The 22,012-nt window shown below is 32.6% G+C and overlaps 1 protein-coding gene across 1 annotated transcript in view; it reads left to right on the forward strand.

Moving 5' to 3' along the window:
- The first annotated feature begins 4,055 nt into the window (after positions 1-4,055).
- LOC139502080 (uncharacterized) overlaps positions 4,056-22,012 on the forward strand; it is a 30,978-nt gene continuing 13,021 nt past the window's right edge. Inside the window, exons 1-2 of the mRNA XM_071291428.1 lie at positions 4,056-4,116; positions 17,403-17,499. Of these exons, the coding sequence (XP_071147529.1) occupies positions 17,433-17,499 (67 nt within the window). The 5' untranslated portion in view covers positions 4,056-4,116; positions 17,403-17,432. The remainder of the gene's footprint in view (positions 4,117-17,402; positions 17,500-22,012) is intronic.

The raw sequence follows: 22,012 nt of genomic DNA on the forward strand, positions 1-22,012 counted from the left end.
AATAAAATAATTGAGAAATTCAGATAATGTTGTATTTCGTCTTTGAATTTAGACAACAGTATTGTATTGCTCTTTCAATCTCATAAATCGATTAGGAAGACACATACATGTACTAAGGCAACAATCTGAATATGAGGATATTGCATGAACTTTAAAAGAAGAAAGACTGTTTCGTCGATAGAGTAAGTTATTCCTGCTCTACCAAGCACTTCTCGCCATATACATCAACGAAATGTCAGAATCCAGAATAGTTCTTAGGTAAATTGACAGATCAGACCACAGTTCATATATTGCAAGATCGGAGACGGTGAAATATATCGGTTTGGGATCTAGGAGCAGACGTATTGTATTCAGATTCAGTTACGTATTCATCATACCATGACAATAGAGGGTATGTTACTGCTAAGAAATGGGTAGTTTATAATCAGAAAGCTGTTGAATTCATCACGTTTGTAAAAGATTATTGTATGAAGTCGTCCATCTGTGTAAATATCGACGAAAAGATCAAGAAAATGATGCATAACCTCTAGTTTAGTTGTATCCATCATATAACTAAAGGATCAAAAATAGGGAGAAAATATCAAAGTATTTAAGTTTCTGTACAATGCATGGATTGTTATATTGGTAAAATTTTCACAGCACACTATTTTGAAATGATAAAAATGTAAGTACCGACATCATTTATTATGAAAGTTTTTATACGACCGCAAAAATTTTTTTTTTTGGGTCGTATATTGGTATGACGTCGTCTTCGTCGTCGTCGTCCAAATACTTTTAGTTTTCGCACTCTAACTTTAGTAAAAGTGAATAGAAAGGTATGAATTTTTAACACAAGGTTTATTACCACATAAGGAAGGTTGGGAATGATTTGGGGAGTTTTGGTCCCAACATTTTACGAATTAGGGGCCAAAAAAGGCCCAAATAAACATTTTCTTGGTTTTGGCACTATAACTTTAGTTTAAGTAAATAGAAATCTATGAAATTTTGACACAAGGTTTATGGCCACAAAAGGAAGGTTTGGACTGATTTTGGGCGTTTTAATTCAAACAGTTTAGGAATTAGGGGCCAAAAAAGGGCCCAAATAAGCATTATTCTTGGTTTTCGCACAATAACTTTAGTATAAGTAAATAGAAATCAATGAAATTTAAACACAAGGTTTATGACCACAAAAGGAAGGTTGGGATTGATTTTGGGAGTTGAGGTCTGAACAATTTAGGAATTAGGGGCCAAAAAGGGGCCCAAGTAAGCATTATTATTGGTTTTCGCACCATAATTTAGTATAAGTTAATAGAAATCTATGAAATTTTGACACAAGGTTTATGACCACAAAAGGAAGGTTTGGATTGATTTTGGGCGTTTTAGTTCAAATAGTTTAGGAATTAGGGGCCAAAAAAGGGCCCAAATAAGCATTATTCTTGGTTTTCGCACAATAACTTTAGTATAAGTAAATAGAAATCAATGAAATTTAAACACAAGGTTTATGACCACAAAAGGAAGGTTGGGATTGATTTTGGGAGTTGAGGTCTGAACAATTTAGGAATTAGGGGCCAAAAAGGGGCCCAAGTAAGCATTATTATTGGTTTTCGCACCATGATTTAGTATAAGTTAATAGAAATCTATGAAATTTTGACACAAGGTTTATGACCACAAAAGGAAGGTTTGGATTGATTTTGGGCGTTTTAGTTCAAATAGTTTAGGAATTAGGGGCCAAAAAAGGGCCCAAATAAGCATTATTCTTGGTTTTCGCACAATAACTTTAGTATAAGTAAATAGAAATCAATGACATTAAAACACAAGGTTTATGACCACAAAAGGAAGGTTGGGATTGATTTTGGGAGTTGAGGTCTGAACAGTTTAGGAATTAGGGGCCAAAAAGGGGCCCAAGTAAGCAAAGGGTCTAAAATTTAACTTTGTTTGATTTTATCAAAAATTAAATAATTGGGGTTCTTTGATATGCCGAATCTAACTGTGTATGTAGATTCTTAATTTTTGGTCCCGTTTTCAAATTTGTCTACATTAAGGTCCAAAGGTCCAAAATTAAACTTAGTTTGATTTTAACAAAAATTGAATCCTTGGGGTTCTTTGATATGCTGAATCTAACAATGTACTTAGATTTTTGATTATTGGCCCAGTTTTCAAGTTGGTCCAAATCGGGTTCAAAAATTAAACTTTGTTTGATTTCATGAAAAATTGAATAATTGGGGTTCTTCGATATGCCAAATCTTACTGTGTATGTAGATTCTTAATTTCTAGTCCCGTTTTCAAATTGGTCTACATTAAAGTCCAAAGGGTCCAAAATTTAACTAAGTTTGATTTTAACAAACATTGAATTCTTGGGCTTTTTTGATATGATGACTCTGAACATGTACTTATGTTTTTGATTATGGGCCCAGTTTTCAAGTTGGTTAAAATCAGGATCCAAAATTATTATATTAAGTATTGTGCAATAGCAAGAAATTTTCAATTGCACAGTATTCAGCAATAGAAAGGACTAAACGCGAAATAAAATATCCGCGAAAATAAGTTGGTTTACAGAAAGCTAAAAATATGGACTAAATTCCTTGACCTTTGATATTTTTTTCATTATTTGGAGGTACATACAGACTTAATAATATCTTTACTAGTCAAAACAATGTTTAACAAAATATCAAATAGTATATAATCCAATGTCTTCCTATGTTTCTCAACCATTTGCTTGCAATATATATAGCGTAAAAACTCATAAAAAATATATAGGCTATATCTTTTACACTACACGAGCGTTTTGCCATAAAGTGCATTATTTGGCTAACAACAAAAAAAGGTTCAACCTACCGTTTTTTCTTCAGATGTCATGTACCAAATCTGGAATTTCTGAAGACCCTTTTTGAATTTTGTAAATCTAATGGACTATTCCTTATTAGAACATGCAGATAAGCATGCAATTTACCGTTTTTAAACGGATTGTTTTGGAGCTAAGATAATGTAAGTACTCAGATTTGCTGTTACATGTAATATTCATTTAAGTCACGGGGAACTTGTTATTCGCCAAAATATCAACTATGTCAAATCATTTATTTTTGTACTTGGGATTACCTGAGTCGTCATATATTACTTATTCGTTTACAAGACACTCGTAGTAGTACGTTTTACATACAAAACAATAATATTTGAAGCTGTGTCTACAGGAACAAGAAAATGTTTATCTTGAATGAATGAAAGACATTTTATAGTTTCTTTGTCTCTGAAAACGGACTTTGGTTGATCAATCATTCAGTTTTTCAACTTATGAATTCTGCATTTTATCAGAGACCTGATTGTTATGACCAATTATAGCAGTGTCCCGTTTAGCACATGCTCGGGCGTAGTCCGCAATGGAATTGGTAATTATTTTAAATGTATGGTTCCAATTAATAGGTTTCAAATAATACAAATAATTCAAGCAGATAAGATGCCATCCACCAGCTATGGTAGTTTGAGTTAGTTTGATACAAGCTTAAGAAATCTGATACTATTAACTGTAAGTGATTGGAAAAATGTTTACAAGTATATTGGTAAATACTGCTTAATAGAAGTTTAGGTGTTTGAAGAAAGCATGCCTTATGCCTGTTCTAAAGTCGAAAATTAAATTTTATACATGTTCTTTATTCTATTAAAAAATTGATTTTAAGATAGAAAAACCTTACATATCTTACAAGTTGTATAGTGATCAAATTAATTTTAAAGTATAAGTAAAGAAAAGTAAAATTAGTTTAGTTAGATTGATTATAGATAAAGACCTATGAATTCCAAAAATACTATATTGCATTTTTAATTGTGCATTCAAACATTAAAATCTAGTTCACTAAACATGCTAAATTTATAGAACAGTACCTTTTTGCACTTACTCAATTTCACTAATTATATAGGAGTTTCATTTAGCAAATTGCACTATTCTTTTTACCATACTACTACCTATAACTATCAACAAAACATTAACATGTTATTGCTGTGAAGGGGTTTTCCCATCTAAATATACCTAAATATAGCTAAAAACCATCAGAGCGCATTTAACAAATTTAAACTTCCAACTCGTATTGCATTTGTTGTCATTCCCTGCTTGACAACAGTGTACATTTTCGATATTTATCAGGAAAGGTAATTTCTGCACTTTATTTTTATCATTATTTTATGCATATTATCATATATTGTATTTAAAACAACTTAATACGACTACAATACTGTACTAGTATATGCTAAAGACTATATATCGATAAATGTATTTAAGTGTAATAGAAGCCATTTCATTTTGTTACTGGTGTTCAGGAAATCGAACTTAAAAGTACATGAAGCGTCATATTAAATATGTAAACAAAGGCAACAGTAGTATACCGCTGTTCAAAAGTCATAGATCGATTAAAAAAAAACCCAAATTTTAGTTACAATTAAAACTGATGTAAACAAATCAACAATAAAAAGTCAACAAAGGAATCACATTACTCGAGTGCATGAACATGTATTTTAAATGCACATATTGTCTGAATTTGTTGTACACACATATGCAACATGAATGAATTGTTAATGTATTAAAAGTTTAAATACCATATTATTTATAGAGATAATTTGTATAATTTGTATAATAAATTGATGATAATACAGATAAAATGTTTGCCGGTAATTTTATCAGATGTCATAAGATCTTTCAAATGCCTGTACTAAGTCATAATATTCACAAAAAAGTTTAATCGTTTCAACAAAAAGCTTTAGGAAAAACATGAATAGCATATTTGTTAATTAGTATATGATAATATTAATGCTTAGCTTATCATAACTACAGTGCGCAGAAAATAGATGATGGTTTTGATGGGCTATTGTTGTTATGTATTATACATGTTATAAGACCGTTAGTTTTCCCGTTTGAATGGTTTTATATTAGTAATTTTTGGGGCCTTTTATAGCTTGCTGTTCGGTGTGAGCCTAGGCTCCGTGTTGAAGACCATACTTTGACCTATAATTGTTTACTTTTATAATTGTGACTTGGATGGAGAGTTGTCTCATTGGCACTCAGACAACATCTTCCTATATGTATGGAACGCCAAAACTGTCTTGTTATGACTATTTTTCATTATATGATGTGCACTTGTCATTATATGATGTGCACTTACCTTTATATGATGTGCAATTGTCATTATATGATGTGCAAACACCTTTATATGACGTGCAAATATGCTTATATTATGTGCAAGTATCTTTATATGATGTCCAAACATCTTTATATGATGTCCAAACATCTTTATATGATGTCCAAACATCTTTATATGATGTCCAAACATCTTTATATGATGTCCAAACATCTTTATATGATGTCCAAACATCTTTATATGATGTGCAACTACACTTATATGATGTTCAAATGTACTTATATGATGTGCTAATATACTTATACGATGTGCAAATGTACTTATATGATGTGCAAATGTACTTATATGATGTACAAATGTACTTATATGATGTGCAAATGTACTTATATGATGTGCAAATGTCCTTATATGATGTGCAAACATCCTTATATGATGTGCATTTTCCCTTATATTATGTGCAAACATCTGTATATGATGTGGTTGTGTCATTATATTATGTGCTTGTAATCTTCTATCATGTGGTTCGGTTAACTTCATTATATGATGTCGAAACGTCATTCTATGATGTGCTTTCATTGTCGTTATGGTCAATGAACATGATTACGATTAGAATGATTACTGTCTACGACATAACTGATTCCGATCTGCTTCTGCAGAATTAATATAAACCCGGATCAAATCTGTAGCTATCGTTTGGAAAATGTTTGAGATGCAAAAAGAAAAAACCCTTGACATGTTTGTTCCTCGATTTAAGATGAAAAAATCACAGCAAAGTTTAGTCAATGGGTCTACATTAATGAACATACCAGGTCTGCAATAATGGGCATACAGTTAAAGTTATTAAATTAAAGAAATGATTCTTTTATGCCATGCTCTATGTTAATACTAGGCTTATATTTGGCAATATCTTTATATTTTGCGTTAGCGGGTTTTTTTTAAAGAAGTAAGTACATGAATTTCCAGTATGTTCATTATTGTATTTGTAAAGGTTGCTTTGCTGATCATTTAAGCTGTGGAAGTTTGTCTTTATATATCACCATTCTGAAGAAAGACACAAAAATGGGGTAATGACCAATATAATGGGCCGATCATTTGCAAACCCCAGAAAGAGGGGACAGGAAGAAATTAAGGGAGCCTTTAATCTTTATTTTTTTTTTAATAAAATGGTGGTATTCAATTGTTTATATTTATAGATTTGACGCAGTATAATGTTTTTGCGATGTGTTCGTTGTCCGTAAATACTTTGTTGCCAGACAAAAACTTTTTAGAAATAAGGGGCCAAAACGGCACTTAAAACAACCAATTCTTAGGATTCTTTGATATGTTAAATCTGGCAATATATTTAGATTTCGGGTATTGGACAATATAAAAGGTAATGTGTCACAAACCTATGATGTGTCAGATATATAATAATGAATTAATTCAAATTCTGATCTGTATAAAGCTGGAATGGTTATGTCCATACTTGTCTTAACTGTTTAGGGTTCGACCCTCATCTTACCCCCACCCCCCACCCCCATCCCCCAGTAAAAATTAATCGTTTTGACTCGAAAGACGTCAATTTTACGCCTAGCTCCGCTAGCCTCATCTGTTAAAATCTAAATTCTTATTTTTTCAACAAATAATTTCTTCTAGCAGAGTATGTTTAATCTGAAACTAGTAATATTGAATGAAGGTGTGATAAATATCAATGAGACCATAGCCGGCATATCCAAATTAAATTCGAAGTTGCAAACAACTTCCACACTTGAAGTTCTAGATCCACTATTGACGTGCTATTTAAAACTTATATCAAAGTACTGAAGTACTGAACATCAGAGGACCTCAAGTTGTGTTGAATTATTGATAAATGACAGGTGTTTATATTATACCTACTAGACAGATATGTTCACCATACAATATAGTACAAATATTAAATATAATATGCTATCATATCTGAGATACTGACTTGAACTAGGAAACTTAACTTTGTGAATTATCAATGATTACTTGGTCAAATGAGAACTGTTAGATTGGCATTATGACCATATAGTTGCACACATACAAAAATCGTTAGCGTATAACTTATAATAGAGAATCAACATAGCAAACAATTCTTCGAGTAGCTATATAGTCACTCACTGAACTATGAAAAAGAGGTTCAAGACAATCATATCAAAACAGATAAATTGTAATATAAAGTGGGGAAAAATATATTGTTTTGGCGAAAGAGGTGGCGAAAAAAATAATTGACCCAGGGGAAACTTTGTTTCTAAAGATACCAGATGAACAGCAAACTCATAAATGGAAAATAAACTTACAATTCCATGACTAAAACTGAAAAAGACATGCATACAAATAAAAGTACACTAGAAACAACATAGAAAACTAAAGACTGAGCAACACGAACCCCACCAAAACAGGTGATCTCAGGTGCTCCGGATGGGTAAGCAGATCCTGCTCTACAAATGGCATTAATTAACAATGTTTGTACATGTAGTATCCAGGTCTTTTTTCTGAAACATTTAGCTTTTGGATCAATTGCTAATTAAATGGATGTTAACACAGCAAGATTATTATCCCTTATTCTAGATTTTTGTTGCAGTCAACACAAACTCTTTAAATGTTCATAAACAGCTTCACTGAGTTACATTTGTATCTTGGTTTTATTGTAACACAGTCAATCATTTATCCATTATATTTTTTTTTATATTAGCAGCTATACATGTACATTGTAGGTTCTGTTTTCTAATTAGGTCTTTCCACCTTTCCGTGGAAAGACCTATTGATTTTGTTCTGATTATTATTTTTTTTTTCTTCCGCCTATTTTTTTTTCTTGCGTAATTTTGTTGTTTCAAAAGATGTCGCTTAGATATTTGGAATATGATATCGTATAGTTTATACGCTTTAAAACTGACAACCGCGCAGTAAGAGTTATCTCCCCAAACACTGTTTTTCTTGTGGCCACTACTCCTTCGCAACCGTAAAAGATTACGACAAATTTATTTTACCAAATTGCTCGTTACATCTTCAGGATTCGAGTTTAGTTTTAACCGAAGCTATCCTGATACTCCATACGAGAGTTATTCCCCCTTATGTATTTGATATAAGTGATTTGCATTTCTAACTGGTAAACCATAAGTGATAGAGACCTAGGGTCTTTTAATTTGAGATCCTTGGTCCAAAAAAAATGAAAATTATGTCAAGGTCAAGGGTCAAGGTCATATTCTATTTTTTTTATTTTGGCTTATTTTTACTTATTTTCAAAACCTTATAACATATCTACATCTTATTTTCACTAAATTGTTAGTTGCGACATGCCGTTACTTATAAATTTTGGTTGAAAGGGTGTGTAAACAATAAATAGGAGTTTTTACCCATCTTATATTTAGAATTATGCGTAAAGTCATATAACTCATTAACCATACATAATAAAGACCTAGGGTCTTTTGATTTGAGATCCTTGGTTTATGACCTTGAAATTGAGGTCAAGGTCATAGGTAATTTGCACGTTCTAGATTTTGACCTTTGCTTTAAATTCATATTTATATATTATAAAGCCATAGGAACTGACATTTTAGATTGATTTTTAATATTTTGATAATAAAATAGATCTTCACTTGTGGAAAGACCTTCAATTGTTCTTTGAACAATTGGTTTTTAATTATTAAATGGTTCATTGTAAATATTACAATGTATTATATGTAGATAGCCATTTGCTAATGATGGTATTTTTGTTAATTGAATATCACAACATTTGGATAGTTTTTCAACTGTTAGTTTTTTTTTACTTTGTTCTGGATTTAATACTTTGGATACCACTGGTTTAGAAATGTTTAGCAATGAGAACATTTTGCACTATACATATAGAACACAACTACCATATGAATGTGTCGGTCCTTTGTAAGAAACCTGTAAAACCGGCCTTGTAATTTTTTGGTGTACATGTATATCTTGATTTCCCGATTGTACATTGATGTGGCCATTAGTTTTCTTGTATATATTGTTTAACATTTGACATTTCATGGCTATTTCTAACTGATTTATGTATATATGATTTAGGAATAAAGATTTGACCGCTACCTACATGTACCATCCAAAATGTTTTGTAACCAAAAGAATCCAAATAACCAAAAGAATCCAAATCTGATATATATAATTCATCAATATAAAAACTTTTTAGATCTTGGATGGCAGCCAAGTTTAATTATGCCAAAAACAATTAAAGTTTTACCATGATAGTTATCTGTGGTATAATTTTCACAATTATTTAATGGTTTTGTTGTGTCTGATTTTCGAATAGAAAAATAAAGAACGATGCCGCCTAATTTTTTCAAGTAACATATGAACAACAGAGTCAGTGTGGGGCCACTAAGCTAAACTGCCCGCTTTGCACCAGCCAATATAAATGAATGCCTAGGGTGGGAATCGAACCCACATACACCAACTCTGTTGTCCCTATATTTTTTTTAAAAATAAACAAAAAATTGTCAAGAACAAATTTAAAAATATAGCGCTCATAGGTTTGTCTCAATAAAGATTTGCTTAGTTTGCTCATGCAGTATCCCAATATTGCTCTCAATAGTATAAATAGGCTCATGTGTGCTCAAATAACCATTTAGATTAGTCTCAATATTGATATATATCTAACTCAATTGAGTAGATTTAGCTCAAATTTTACTCAACATATAACTGATCATATTTGCTCAATTTAAGATCTCATGGGTGCTCATAGATAAAGTTAACTGATTGTATTTCTCATAGATATAACTAATCATATTTGCTCAATTCAAGTTCTCATATGCACATATGCATGTATGTGTGAACAAATGTCTAATATAAGTTACTAAAATTTGACATGGATATAGTTACACATTTAAATTAAATAATGCTGTAGAGAATGATAAGCACAAGTATGTCATCAAATTATCATATAATTTTGGCGATACATGTCATGTATGGTCAAAATAATACAATACTACAAGGTGAGGAAGACTTAAAAAACAGGACAGTTAATCTATATTTATATCTCCAAAACTGTAAGGTTTCTCCCAATATATCTATAGTAATTCAGTAAATGTGACTAACATTTCAGTGTAAAGTAAGACTCTTGATTTTACGAGCAAGAGTCTTTATACACTCAAAAAGAGTCCAACTCTATAGGAAGAAGAAAAAGTCTTCTCTGAATATTATATAAACAATAAATTCAACCAATAATTATATATTAGAATTACTTACATAGACATAGTCAAAGTCATTACAAATTCCGCGTATTAACTATTTTCCAGTCAAGGGGACATATTCACATATACTAATGCAACAAACTAAGTCGGAGAAGGAGCGAAAATCCGAAACAGTATCTTAAAAACAGAAAATAGTTCCGTGTGTGTGTCCAAGTGATCAATCTACTTGTTATTTACGAAGAAAAGAAATTTAACTCAAAAAAATTGTTGAGATCTCTATAAAAACAAATTGTTGTTATAAAAAATACACAAATAGTAACCTTATCTTTAAAGGCCTTGTAGGTTCTTGTTACTCCTACCCAATCTGCTGGTATTTTCTGCTGGACATGACCTGATAATTTATTTTAATATTATGACAGATTAAATTTTCCTGGTTTTGCTACGTTAATATTATAGACAAATATATGCTACAAACGGTTTAAAAAGGTTACTCCAAATCAAATAATTGAAATATAATTACCTTTCTGTGTATAAATGTGTGAATTGGTTTCCTCTCGATTTTCTACACGCTCGCTCTTGCCCTCTTGCGCACTCGTGGTATTCATCCGCAACAACAATTTTTTGATATTGAAGATCGTTTGATTAAAATACAAATATTTCTAACGACAAAACATGTTCATATTATAAATTTTGCATTTAGAAAAATTAAAAAAACTGAGTATCCATTGAAAACATGAATTTAAAAGAAGTGATACGGAATTTTATTCTGCACTATATAGGTCCGCGGGTCTATAATGTCGGTTATTATTCCAAAACTAATTATATATGCATCTCTTTGATCTTTGCGCGAATTGAAAAGTAGGCGATGGCAATACACTCGAGGCCCCTCAGGGGCCTCTGATGTAATAATACAAAAGGAATTTAGTGCTGGTTTTTTTTTTCGTTATTACGAACAAATGTATTGAGAAAGGTGTGTGTAATTGTCCTCTGGTGGTTTTTTTTTAGTGTAAAGTTTATGTCTTTGAAATGATTGTGGTTTTTTTTCTATTTCAAGGTAAAAAATTAGAGGAATTCCCATCTTTCCTACCCCGTCCCCACCACCAATGATGAAAATTAAAAATGGCAATAATTATAATTTGCTTATTTTTAAATCTGTTCTTATAATATAAAAAAAAAGAAGATGTGATATAATTGTCAATGAGACAATTCTCCACAAGAGACCAAAATGACACAGAAATTAACAACTATAGGTAACCATAAGTCCTTCAACAATGAGCAAAGTCCATACCGCATAGTCAGTATAAAAGGCCCTATGATGGCAATGTAAACTTGACCAATTCAAACGAGAAAACTATTTTGCTAAGACAAGGTTTCCATATAAATAAGTATCAAGATAATAGGCAGTAAAACAACAAAACTCATAAGAGCCAAATTGCCCAAAAAGGGACCTTAACATTTACCATAGAATATATTCAGACACATTGCACTATTATTTTTTTTTTAATCTATTGTAGTTTAAAGGTAGTAGTACCTTACACTACAGGGAGATAACTCTGTAAAATCAACTAAACGTTTTAATCACACTGTATTGTTAATAAAATATTAAGCTTCTCAATGATCAAAATTAGTGTATGTCAAACTGCTATATATCCAACCAATTTATTCCGAGAAAGTGATTGGTTCAAGTTTTTTGAAATTTTTATACTTTTTTCAAAGGGTCAAAGTAAATATTTTTTCAAAATTTTATGAAAAATTAAACGAGCCAAATAAATTTTAGTCAAGGTGTTAGGTACCACCTTAAAGATAAACGCAAAATATTAAAAGTCACCGCCGTAAATCTTTACTCAGAAAAATTGAAAACACAACTCTCTATCTGTCAGAGACCACCAGGCCTCAGTAAACAAAGAATAAATACAGTGTTTTTATGTTCATTCAGACACAAATCTAATTAAATCACAGATATTGTGTGTCCAAGCTATGCTTATGTGAGCCAAAATTGGTTCCTGTGAAAAAAAGTTCCAGTGGAACTAATATCACAGGAAATATGTTCTGGGAGAACTTTTTTCATAGATAATTTCAATATAATTTGTTCCATCTCTATGAAATAAGTTCCACACTTTACCTGGTGAAATAAGTACCGGGTTGGTGAAATTTGTTCCTTACCTAGTGAAATAGGTTCCAGGTTTATGAAATTTGTTCCATACCTGGTGAAATAAGTTCTGGGTTTGTGAAATTTGTTCCTCACCTGGTAAAATAAGTTCCTAGTCTGTGAAATATGTTCCACTAGTTAAACAGGTTATCTTATATACTGAACATTTGTCATCAATGAGTTTAAAGTTATCATTCAAGTGCATTATAAAAATAAGTATAATATACTGATAATATAACAATTGAAAAATGTAAATCATCCAACAAGAATATTGTGGAGTTTAGCAAATGTTTAATTATAAACGTAAAAAAATCAAAATGTCCCATTTTGAGCCAGAAAAGAGTAGGATAAGAAAAATCTTTCAGAAAAAATTAAAGTCAAAGATGAATATAGACATATGAACTAATTTGAAAAGGACAAAATAACTGATTAATGATTCCAAAAGACACGAAGAAACAAAAGACACACTCTTTTGAAACTGTTCCATGACAAGTACATGTACATGTATGACTAGAAACAGGGCCATGACAGTTAACAGGAACCAAGGAGGAATACCACATATAACATAGATACAAATTATGATAAATTACCATCGCTTTATCCTGTAGAACTTTACAGTCATGCCTTCAATTGCACATGTATCCCATGCCAGCACACTCAGTACAGCATTTAGCTTGCTTTATAATTTAAGTGTAGCAAGAAAATGTTTCGCTGTGCAATATGTTGCAAAGGTACTTATTTTAGGGAAAATAGGTTTGAGAAGAACTTATTCATTGATTTTTTTGAAATATGTACATGTTGGTCTTAAACTAATATCACAGGAACTTATTTAAAACTTTTAATATTAACTGGAACAAAATTAATGGAGCTATGATATTTGTCCTGGAACTTATTTCATATTTGGTCAAAAAATTAGTTCCAGAACAAATTTTACAGTGATGGAACATATTTCCTATGAAATTTGTTCCAGCGGAACAAATGTCACGCCAGAACATATTTTTTGTTACACTTCCGCGGATCTAAAAACGCTCCATTCTATTTTCTGTTTAAAGACCATTGGGATTCTCGGTTTTGTCGGATTTATATACATCTTCAAAAATGTGAAGACTGAATTTCATTGGCTGATGTAATATTTACTAGAACAAACAATATCAAAGGACTGAAGTACTGAACATCAGATGACCGCAAATTCTCATGGATGGTCACACGCACTTGTCTAAAAGAAAATCACATCTCAATACCTGAAAGTGAGGTTAACTTACAGAGATATATTTTTTTGAGACAAGTTCTTGCTTGGATGATGAATAAATGACAGGGAATTCAACCTCACGGTAATCACAATTATATTGTAGTGTACAAATCAGTATACTCTGGTTTGTTGTTATATATTAAATTAATATTTGTATGTAACAGCTACATGTATACATAATTTGATCCAAATGCTATAGCATTCTATTCTACTATTCTAATAATAGTGCAGTGCAAGTGCATGGTGAAAACTCTTCTGTAATAATTCGGATTTTCTAATAGTTTGGATTTATGTAGGCATTCATTTTCCCCGCATACACGTTCTTGAGATATTATTTCCGCATGCGATAACACAATCGTTCTGTACGTGTGCATATATATTACTTACAAATGTATAAATATATGTCTAACGACGCAACTTTTCATATTATTAATTTAATATGTTCTAAAAAAAAATATTTTATGAGTATTACTTGAAGTGACAAATAATGTTATTTTGCACTCGATTATGTTTGCGTTTTTATACGATCGGTTACATGTACCAGTCAAAATCGAAAGTCAAATCTCTGTTGCGACAATGCATCGGAATGCCCTCACGGTCATCGTGATGTAAACATGAAGTTTGGGTATGAGGATGTGTACTTCCTTGACAAACATATTTTTCGACTTTAATGAATAAACTGTTTTTTAAAAGTAATATAGTTTTTTTTTTTTTTTATTTCATTATTGTTTTATTTTTTCTCTCATTTTCAATGGAAACAATTATTTTGATTCCCTCCTGAAAAAGATAAAATATCTTTCAAGAAACTTGGAATCAAACATTTACAAAAAAACATGCCCCCATTTCCCCCGCAATCACCCCAAAAAAATCAATGGTCAGTATGTTATCCCTGTTTACGCAGTTGTATACCTGAACGGCTTTCCTTTTATATTACGGGTAACTGTCTAGTGGCGGTGCTTTCATGGAAGCATGTTCGTAGGTTCGAATTCCGGCCGGTTCAATTCCAAAAAATTTAAAATTGGTATTTGCTGCTTCCCTGCTAAATTAAGGATTATAATCAAAGACTTGTTCGGCTCGGAATCAGAATAATCTGTCCGGGTAACACCGTAAGGTGAAATGGATTTCTGCGAAGAAGCATGTTAAAAATCCGACTCAGGGTGTCGGTCTATTACAAAACAGGGTTAATATTCATTTCACATTAATATGTTCCCGTACGAATATGCACCTGTCCCAAGTCAGGAGCCTGTTATTCAGTGGTTGTCGTCTATTGATGTGTTTCATACCGGTATTTGTTTTTCGATCATTTTTTGTACATACATTATGCCGTTAGTTTTCTCGTTTGAATTGTTTAACATTTGTCATTTAGGGGCCTTTTATAGCTAATTATGCGGTATGGACTTTGCTCATTGTTGAAGGCCGTACAGTGACCTATAGTTGTTAATTTCTGTGTCATTTGGTGTCTTGTGGAGAGTTGTCTCATTGGCAATCATACCACATAGTCTTTTATAACTATATCAATTTTCCGCTGGACGTCAAGCATACATTCATAATCATGTAAGTGTGCAATAAATGAATGAACACATAATAAAAAGATGCAAGCAAATGTCATGCACCGAGTTGAAGGTCGTCCCATATCTCCTTTCATTCCTTTTTTTTTTGGGGGGGGGGGGAGGGGAGGGTGCTCGCTGACCGAGTGGTCAAAATATCTAGCCTGTCAACACTTACATGTAGGTTGTGAGTTCGAATACCACACGTGGCAGGTTAGCTCGACTCCAATCTCTATTGAATAGAATTATTAGTTTTTTGTACCGAAAGTCGGTGTTTCTTTCCGGGGACTTCGGCTTCCTCCATCAATATAAACTCACCACCATGAATTAGCAGGATAGTGTTGAAAGTGGCGTTAAAAAGCAATCAATCAACAAATTAATCAACCAATCATCCATACCGGTATAATTTATATTATATATGCAAGAGAGGATAATTTTGTAGCTATCGTTATAAAATATTTAAAAAATTTACTTTTAGTTCATTGGTGTCTTTGGCAATGAATAGAAATAGGAAGATATGATATGAGTGCCAATGAAACAACTCTACATCTAAGCCATAATGTGTAAAAAGTAAACAATTATAGGTTTAATTACGGCCTTCAACACGGAGCTTTTACTCAAACTGAACAGCAAGCTATAAATAAGAGCCATACAATTTGTTTTATCTTATTTGCGCCGCTGCCGGAAAATTCTTCAACTAGTTCCTGCATTAATTGATCTTAATCTTCCGCCAAAATGTTTGAAACGTTAATTTTTGTTAAAATGCACTGTCTCACTTTATCTTAAAAATGCACTTTCGCTTAAAAGATTAAAGATTTATTTCTAAAACGTAATAAGTTAACTTTATGGTCATTATTGTAAATCCCGTATTTTCATTATTGTAGACCCATCGATTAAAATTCATAATTTGACAATTTTCCATCAATATTCGGTGTGATTTTTTTTCATCTTGAAAATCGAGGGACAAACCATATTTAAGTAACTTCAGATTGATCCGGGTTTATCTCAATTCTGCAGAAGCAGATCGGAATCAGTTATGACATAGACAGTAATCATTCTAATCGTAATCATGTTCATTGACCATAACGACGATGAAAGCACATCATATAATGACGTTTCGACATCATATAATGAAGTTAACCGAACCACATGATATAAGATTACAAGCACATAATAAAATGAAGTTAACCGAACCACATGATATAAGATTACAAGCACATAATATAATGACACAACCACATAATATAAAGAAGTTTGCACATAATAAAAGGGAAAATGCACATCATATAAGGATATTTGCACATCATATAAGTATATTTGCACATCATATAAGGACATTTGCACATCATATAAGTACATTTTCACATCATATAAGTGCATTTGCACATCATATAAGTATGTATGCACATCATATAAGTATGTATGCACATCATATAAGTGTAGTTGCATATCATAGAAAGATGTTTGGACATCATATAAAGATGTTTGGACATCATATAAAGATGTTTGGACATCATATAAAGATACTTGCTCATAATATAAGCATATTTGCACATCATATAATGACAAGTGCACATCATATAAAGGTAAGTGCACATCATATAATGACAAGTGCACATCATATAAAGGTAAATGCACATCAGATAATGAAAAATGGTCATAACAAGACAGTTTTGGCGTTCCATATATATGTATATATCATTTGTTGTCATCTGTATTATATATAGTTGCTCTTCTTCTTTATGAAAGAAGTATAGATACATTTTGTTTAGGCTGTTCGCTTCTTTTTTTCAAAATAACATTTTTCTTTAAATGGAAAGTGTATAATCACGGAATTTTTAACACGTCCAACTAAAAATGTATGTCCAGATTGATGTGAGTAGTAAGTAAATGTTCGATGTCAATAATAATATATTATAATTCCCGCATAATATCATATTCCTGGTATTAAGTTGTACTCCCTATTGTTCCCTTTAAAAAATGTAAGAAATCTTTATCAAAATTAATAAAATGGTTATGTTAGGACCTATACTTATAAAATATACGTCCTTGCTATATTGTACTTTGTTCAGATATTGGCTAGAGATTATTTTTGAACTTGTAAACATGTTTCATCAAATCTATGAGTTATTTAAACAATTATTGAAAATAGTATGTAGTCCACGATAATATGTTTTTTTTTTTGTTTTATTACAGATTTTGTACTTATTTTTGAAAGAGATAAATATGTTACTAGAGAAAATATTGTGGATTTTAGCATTCACTCTTGTGTCACTATCCAGTGAAGTGTATGGTAAGGTATATTATATATTCACTTTTGTTGACAAATAATAAAAAAAAAAGTAGATAGATGATGTTAAAATATGTATCTATTGGTGTGAATCATTGAGGTCTTGCAATTTTATATGTCTTATTGCAGGTCGGTGGCACATACTGCTTAATGTGGTAAACATTAAGAGATTATTATGTTTACAAAATGGTTTATAACGTATTCTAATTTATCGATTGACATTTTGCATTTCTTTGTTGTTATAGTTGTTTGTTTTTATTGTGGTAAAGATTATAACAAAATGCTGACTGCTAAACCATAATTTTCGGCATATTAGAATTGAAACTAGAAATGGCAAATATGTCAAAGGGATAAAAACCTGACCAAAGAGCAGAAAACAGTAGAAGGCCTCCAATGGGTCTTCAACAAATCGATACAATCCCGCATCTGGAGTCAGACTGGTCCCTACACAAAAATAAAAAAAAAACAACAAAAGACTAACAAAGAACAGATGTTCCCAGCATGGGACAAGAACAAAAATGCGGCGGGGGTAAACATGTTTTTTTTAGATCATAACCCTCCCCCATTACCTCAAACCTAATATGTCTGTTTAGTTTGCTCTCATATTGTGTCAATATAATGGAATTCTATTCGACTATCATACTAGTGATGAGATTAGCTAGCTGTAAAACAATTAATAATCCACCATTTTCTATATAAAGAAATGCCTATACCAGGTCAGGAATTTGATTGACAGTTGTTTTCCATTCGTGTGAATTGTTTAAGGTTTTTTAATTTGCCAAATGAAAAGGAATTTCCTTTTAATTTTTTATATATATTATACTTTTTTCTGAAGAAAATCAAATATAACTTTAAATAATTCAACAACTGACATATTAATTATCAAGAATATCGGTGTTATGCAAGGTGAGACAACTTTGAGAAACCCAAGAACTTTAGTGTGACGTCCTGCGGACGTCGGTAAGGAACTTGTATTGTCACGCCATTCTTTTGTTGTCGTTACTTCATACCTGAATGTAGCTACAGCAATACAAATATACAGCTTACAACTTTTTTTCCCTTCACAATATTATGGTGCCGTGACTGCTGGAAAATGTCAACAAAGTTAAAAGGAACACGTTCGGGACACAGGAGCGCTCTCACAAGGCTTTTGCGGAGATTTGACGATGTGAAATCTAACGAAGAATTCGACAGAGATGAACTTTCACCCATTTTGGATTTGATCATTGATAAGCAAAGATATTTGTCAGACTAGAACACTCAGATTATTAGTGAACTATCGGAAGAGGAACTTGAAGCGGAGATTTCTGATTCAGATGAGTATGCTCTAACTTTAGAGACGAAAATACGCAAGATGCGTAAATTTCTAGAACCAACCGCCCGTAGCTGTTCACTCGAAGTAACAGATAGTTCACTTAACCCCTTAGCTCAGAGTTTTGATGTCAATAGAAACCAAACAGCATCGTTCAATTCGCAACTCATGTACGCTCCTCATATGTCAAACAGCAACAACCAATTTCACAAATTACCAAAGTTAGAACTTTCTAAATTCGACGGCAACATTCTTAATTGGCAAGAATTCTGGGAATCTTACAACACAGCAATTCATAGTAATCCCTCATTAACAGACGCCCAAAAGTTCAACTATTTGAAAACACTACTTCAGAAACGAGGCTTTGACTACAGTTTCGGGTTTTACACTTACAAATTTAAACTACAGTAAAGCAATAGATTTATTACACCAGCGATTTGGACAGACTAAAAAAATCACGCACACGTATATGCAGACTTTGTTAGCTCTACCAGCACCCGATAGTACAGTACAGTACAGTCATGCGGCAGATTTTATGACAAGTCAGAAACGCTCATAAGAGGACTAGAATCACTAGACCAAAGTCAGGAATCATATGGTGCATTACATATACCTATTATGCTCAACAAATTACCAAGTAGAATTAAGGAGAATATTACCCATGAACATGGTTTAAAACAGTGGTCGCTTGATGAACTCAGACAACACTTATTTAATGAGATAAGTATATTAGAAGCCGGACAAAGAGTTAATCTAGAATCAGATGAAACATTGCATAGCACAGTATACCTTGCAGAAACTGACACATAAAATAACAACAATAACAATAACAGAAAGCCACAGAGAAGTGCGGTAGCCGTTCACACGCGGAAACCATGTATTTATTGCGGTGAGTCTCATAGCCCTAATACATGTATGAAAATTGTTGACCAAAAAGCTTGTCTAGAAATTCTTAAGCAAAAGAAAGCTTGTTTTAATTGTCTTGGCAACCACCGAGTTACATATTGTAAGTCTAAAGGAACTTGTAAACAATGAGGACGAAAACATCATACCAGTATTGTTTGAATAAGAGTCAGTCTTTGTTTTCTAGCAAAAGTATTTTGAATTATAACAATAATGATAATACACCCGCTTCATCAGATCAGCAAGATATATATCCAAAACCGCATCAGCAATGAACTGTACTACATCACAAGTACTTCTCAATACCGCGATAGCTATGATGCACTCAAACGCGCAAGTCAGTATTGACGCAAACATACTGTTCGATAAAGGGGCTCAGCGCTCGTTTATTACAGATAGTCTAGCGGAGCAGCTAGAATTCAAACAAAAGGAACAGAAGCCTTATCAATTTCTGGTTTTGGAGGAGGTAACGAATCAGTACGCCATTTGAAAACAACTGACATATTTGTACTCATGGAAGACGGAAGCCGCATACAGCTGAATATACTCATTGTTCCTGAAATAGCTTCACCAATACGGATACATACTACCGAGACAACTAACTTACCATACTTGCGTGGATTAAAATTGGCACACCCGCTTTCAGGACATGATTGAAGTTTTCTCCGTAAATTTATTGATAGGCGCTGACCATTATTGGGATTGCATTGAAGATAAGATAATACGAGACAACGGTCCAACTGCAGTCAAGTCAAGAATAGGGTATTTGCTATCCAGGTCCGACACAGAAATCAACAGAAGGAACTACGTGAATGATGAACATTTTAATTGGATACAAAGAAGAGGAATATGATTTAGAAAACTTCTGGAAAATCGAGTCATTAGGAATAACGCCTCAGAATAGGGAGAAATCAAACGCAGAATATTTGGAAAACTCATATCTACAAATATATCGTACGATGCCAATACTTGTAAATACACAGCGAAACTTCCATGGAAAGACGACCATAAACCACTTCCGTCAAACATCGACATAGCTAGACGAAGAACAGAAAATGTAGTACGAAGACTCAGCAACGATCCGTTTTTACGTAGAAAATATGCTGAGATTATAATCGACCAGGAAAAGAGAGGTTTTATTAAACGCATAGACAGCCCAACAACAAGCACAAAACATGCGCATTATATCCCTCACCGTCAAGAAAGATTCAGCGACGACACCCATCCGTATTGTTTATGACTGTAGCTGTCGTCTATCACAAGACACGTCTAGTCTGAATGATTGTTTGCGCAAAGAACCCCCGATCTTAAATAACATATCAACACTTTTGATGCGATTTAGAGAGAATAGATATGCTACTGTCACCGAAATAGAGAAGGCGTTTTTTTCAAATCACGCTAGACGAGATTTTTCTGGCTAAAGGACTCAACCGGCCCTACATCAGAGTTGGTTACTTTAATACCGCTTTAAAGCTATCCTATTCGGCGCAACGTGCTCACCTTTTATATTGAATGCGACCTTATTGAAACATTTACGTGATCAGCCTTGTCATACATCTGAAACACTCATAGATCGATTATACGTAGACAACATAATTACGCTCATGGGCATCGAATTGTACAGCACTTAACGATTTAGCTATATCTCAAAACGTTAACGATGGAGATAACTGTATTAAAGTTTTAGGATAACGATGGAACGCACAAGTTGACCGTGTTGGTTTTGGATTAAAACCATTGTCTATGCTACCCGAAAATCAAATCACGAAACGAGAAATACTAGGAAGATCGTCAAAAATCTACGACCCTCTTGGAATTCTAAGCCCAGTTCTAAGCACAGTTACAGTGCGTAGCCAGATACTATTGCAAGAATTGTGGACACAGAAACTAGGGTGGGACGAACAAATACCTTCTGAAATAAGACCACAGTGGCATTCAATCGACCAAGACCTGAATAAATGCACAGAAATTGAATTTTCGAGACGTTACTTTGAAAATACGGACACTACCGATGAACCTACCTTACATGTATTCACCGATTCAAGCGCAGTAGCGTACGGCGCTTGTGCGTACTTAGTAAAAGGGAAAGAATCTAACTTTGTCATGGCAAAAAATCGAGTGGCACCTTTGAAAAAGTTGCCTATACCACAATTTGAACTTATGGCAGCATTAGTCGGAGGACGATTGTCGTCAAATATAATGTCAAGTTTACGGAACGTTAAAAAGTGTGTACTATGGAACGACAGTCAAATAATTTTACACTGGATATCTTCAAGGAAGCAACTTAAAACCTTTAGAGCA

This window comes from Mytilus edulis, chromosome 13 (genome assembly GCF_963676685.1).
Source record: "Mytilus edulis chromosome 13, xbMytEdul2.2, whole genome shotgun sequence".
Taxonomy (NCBI): Eukaryota; Metazoa; Mollusca; class Bivalvia; order Mytilida; family Mytilidae; genus Mytilus; species Mytilus edulis.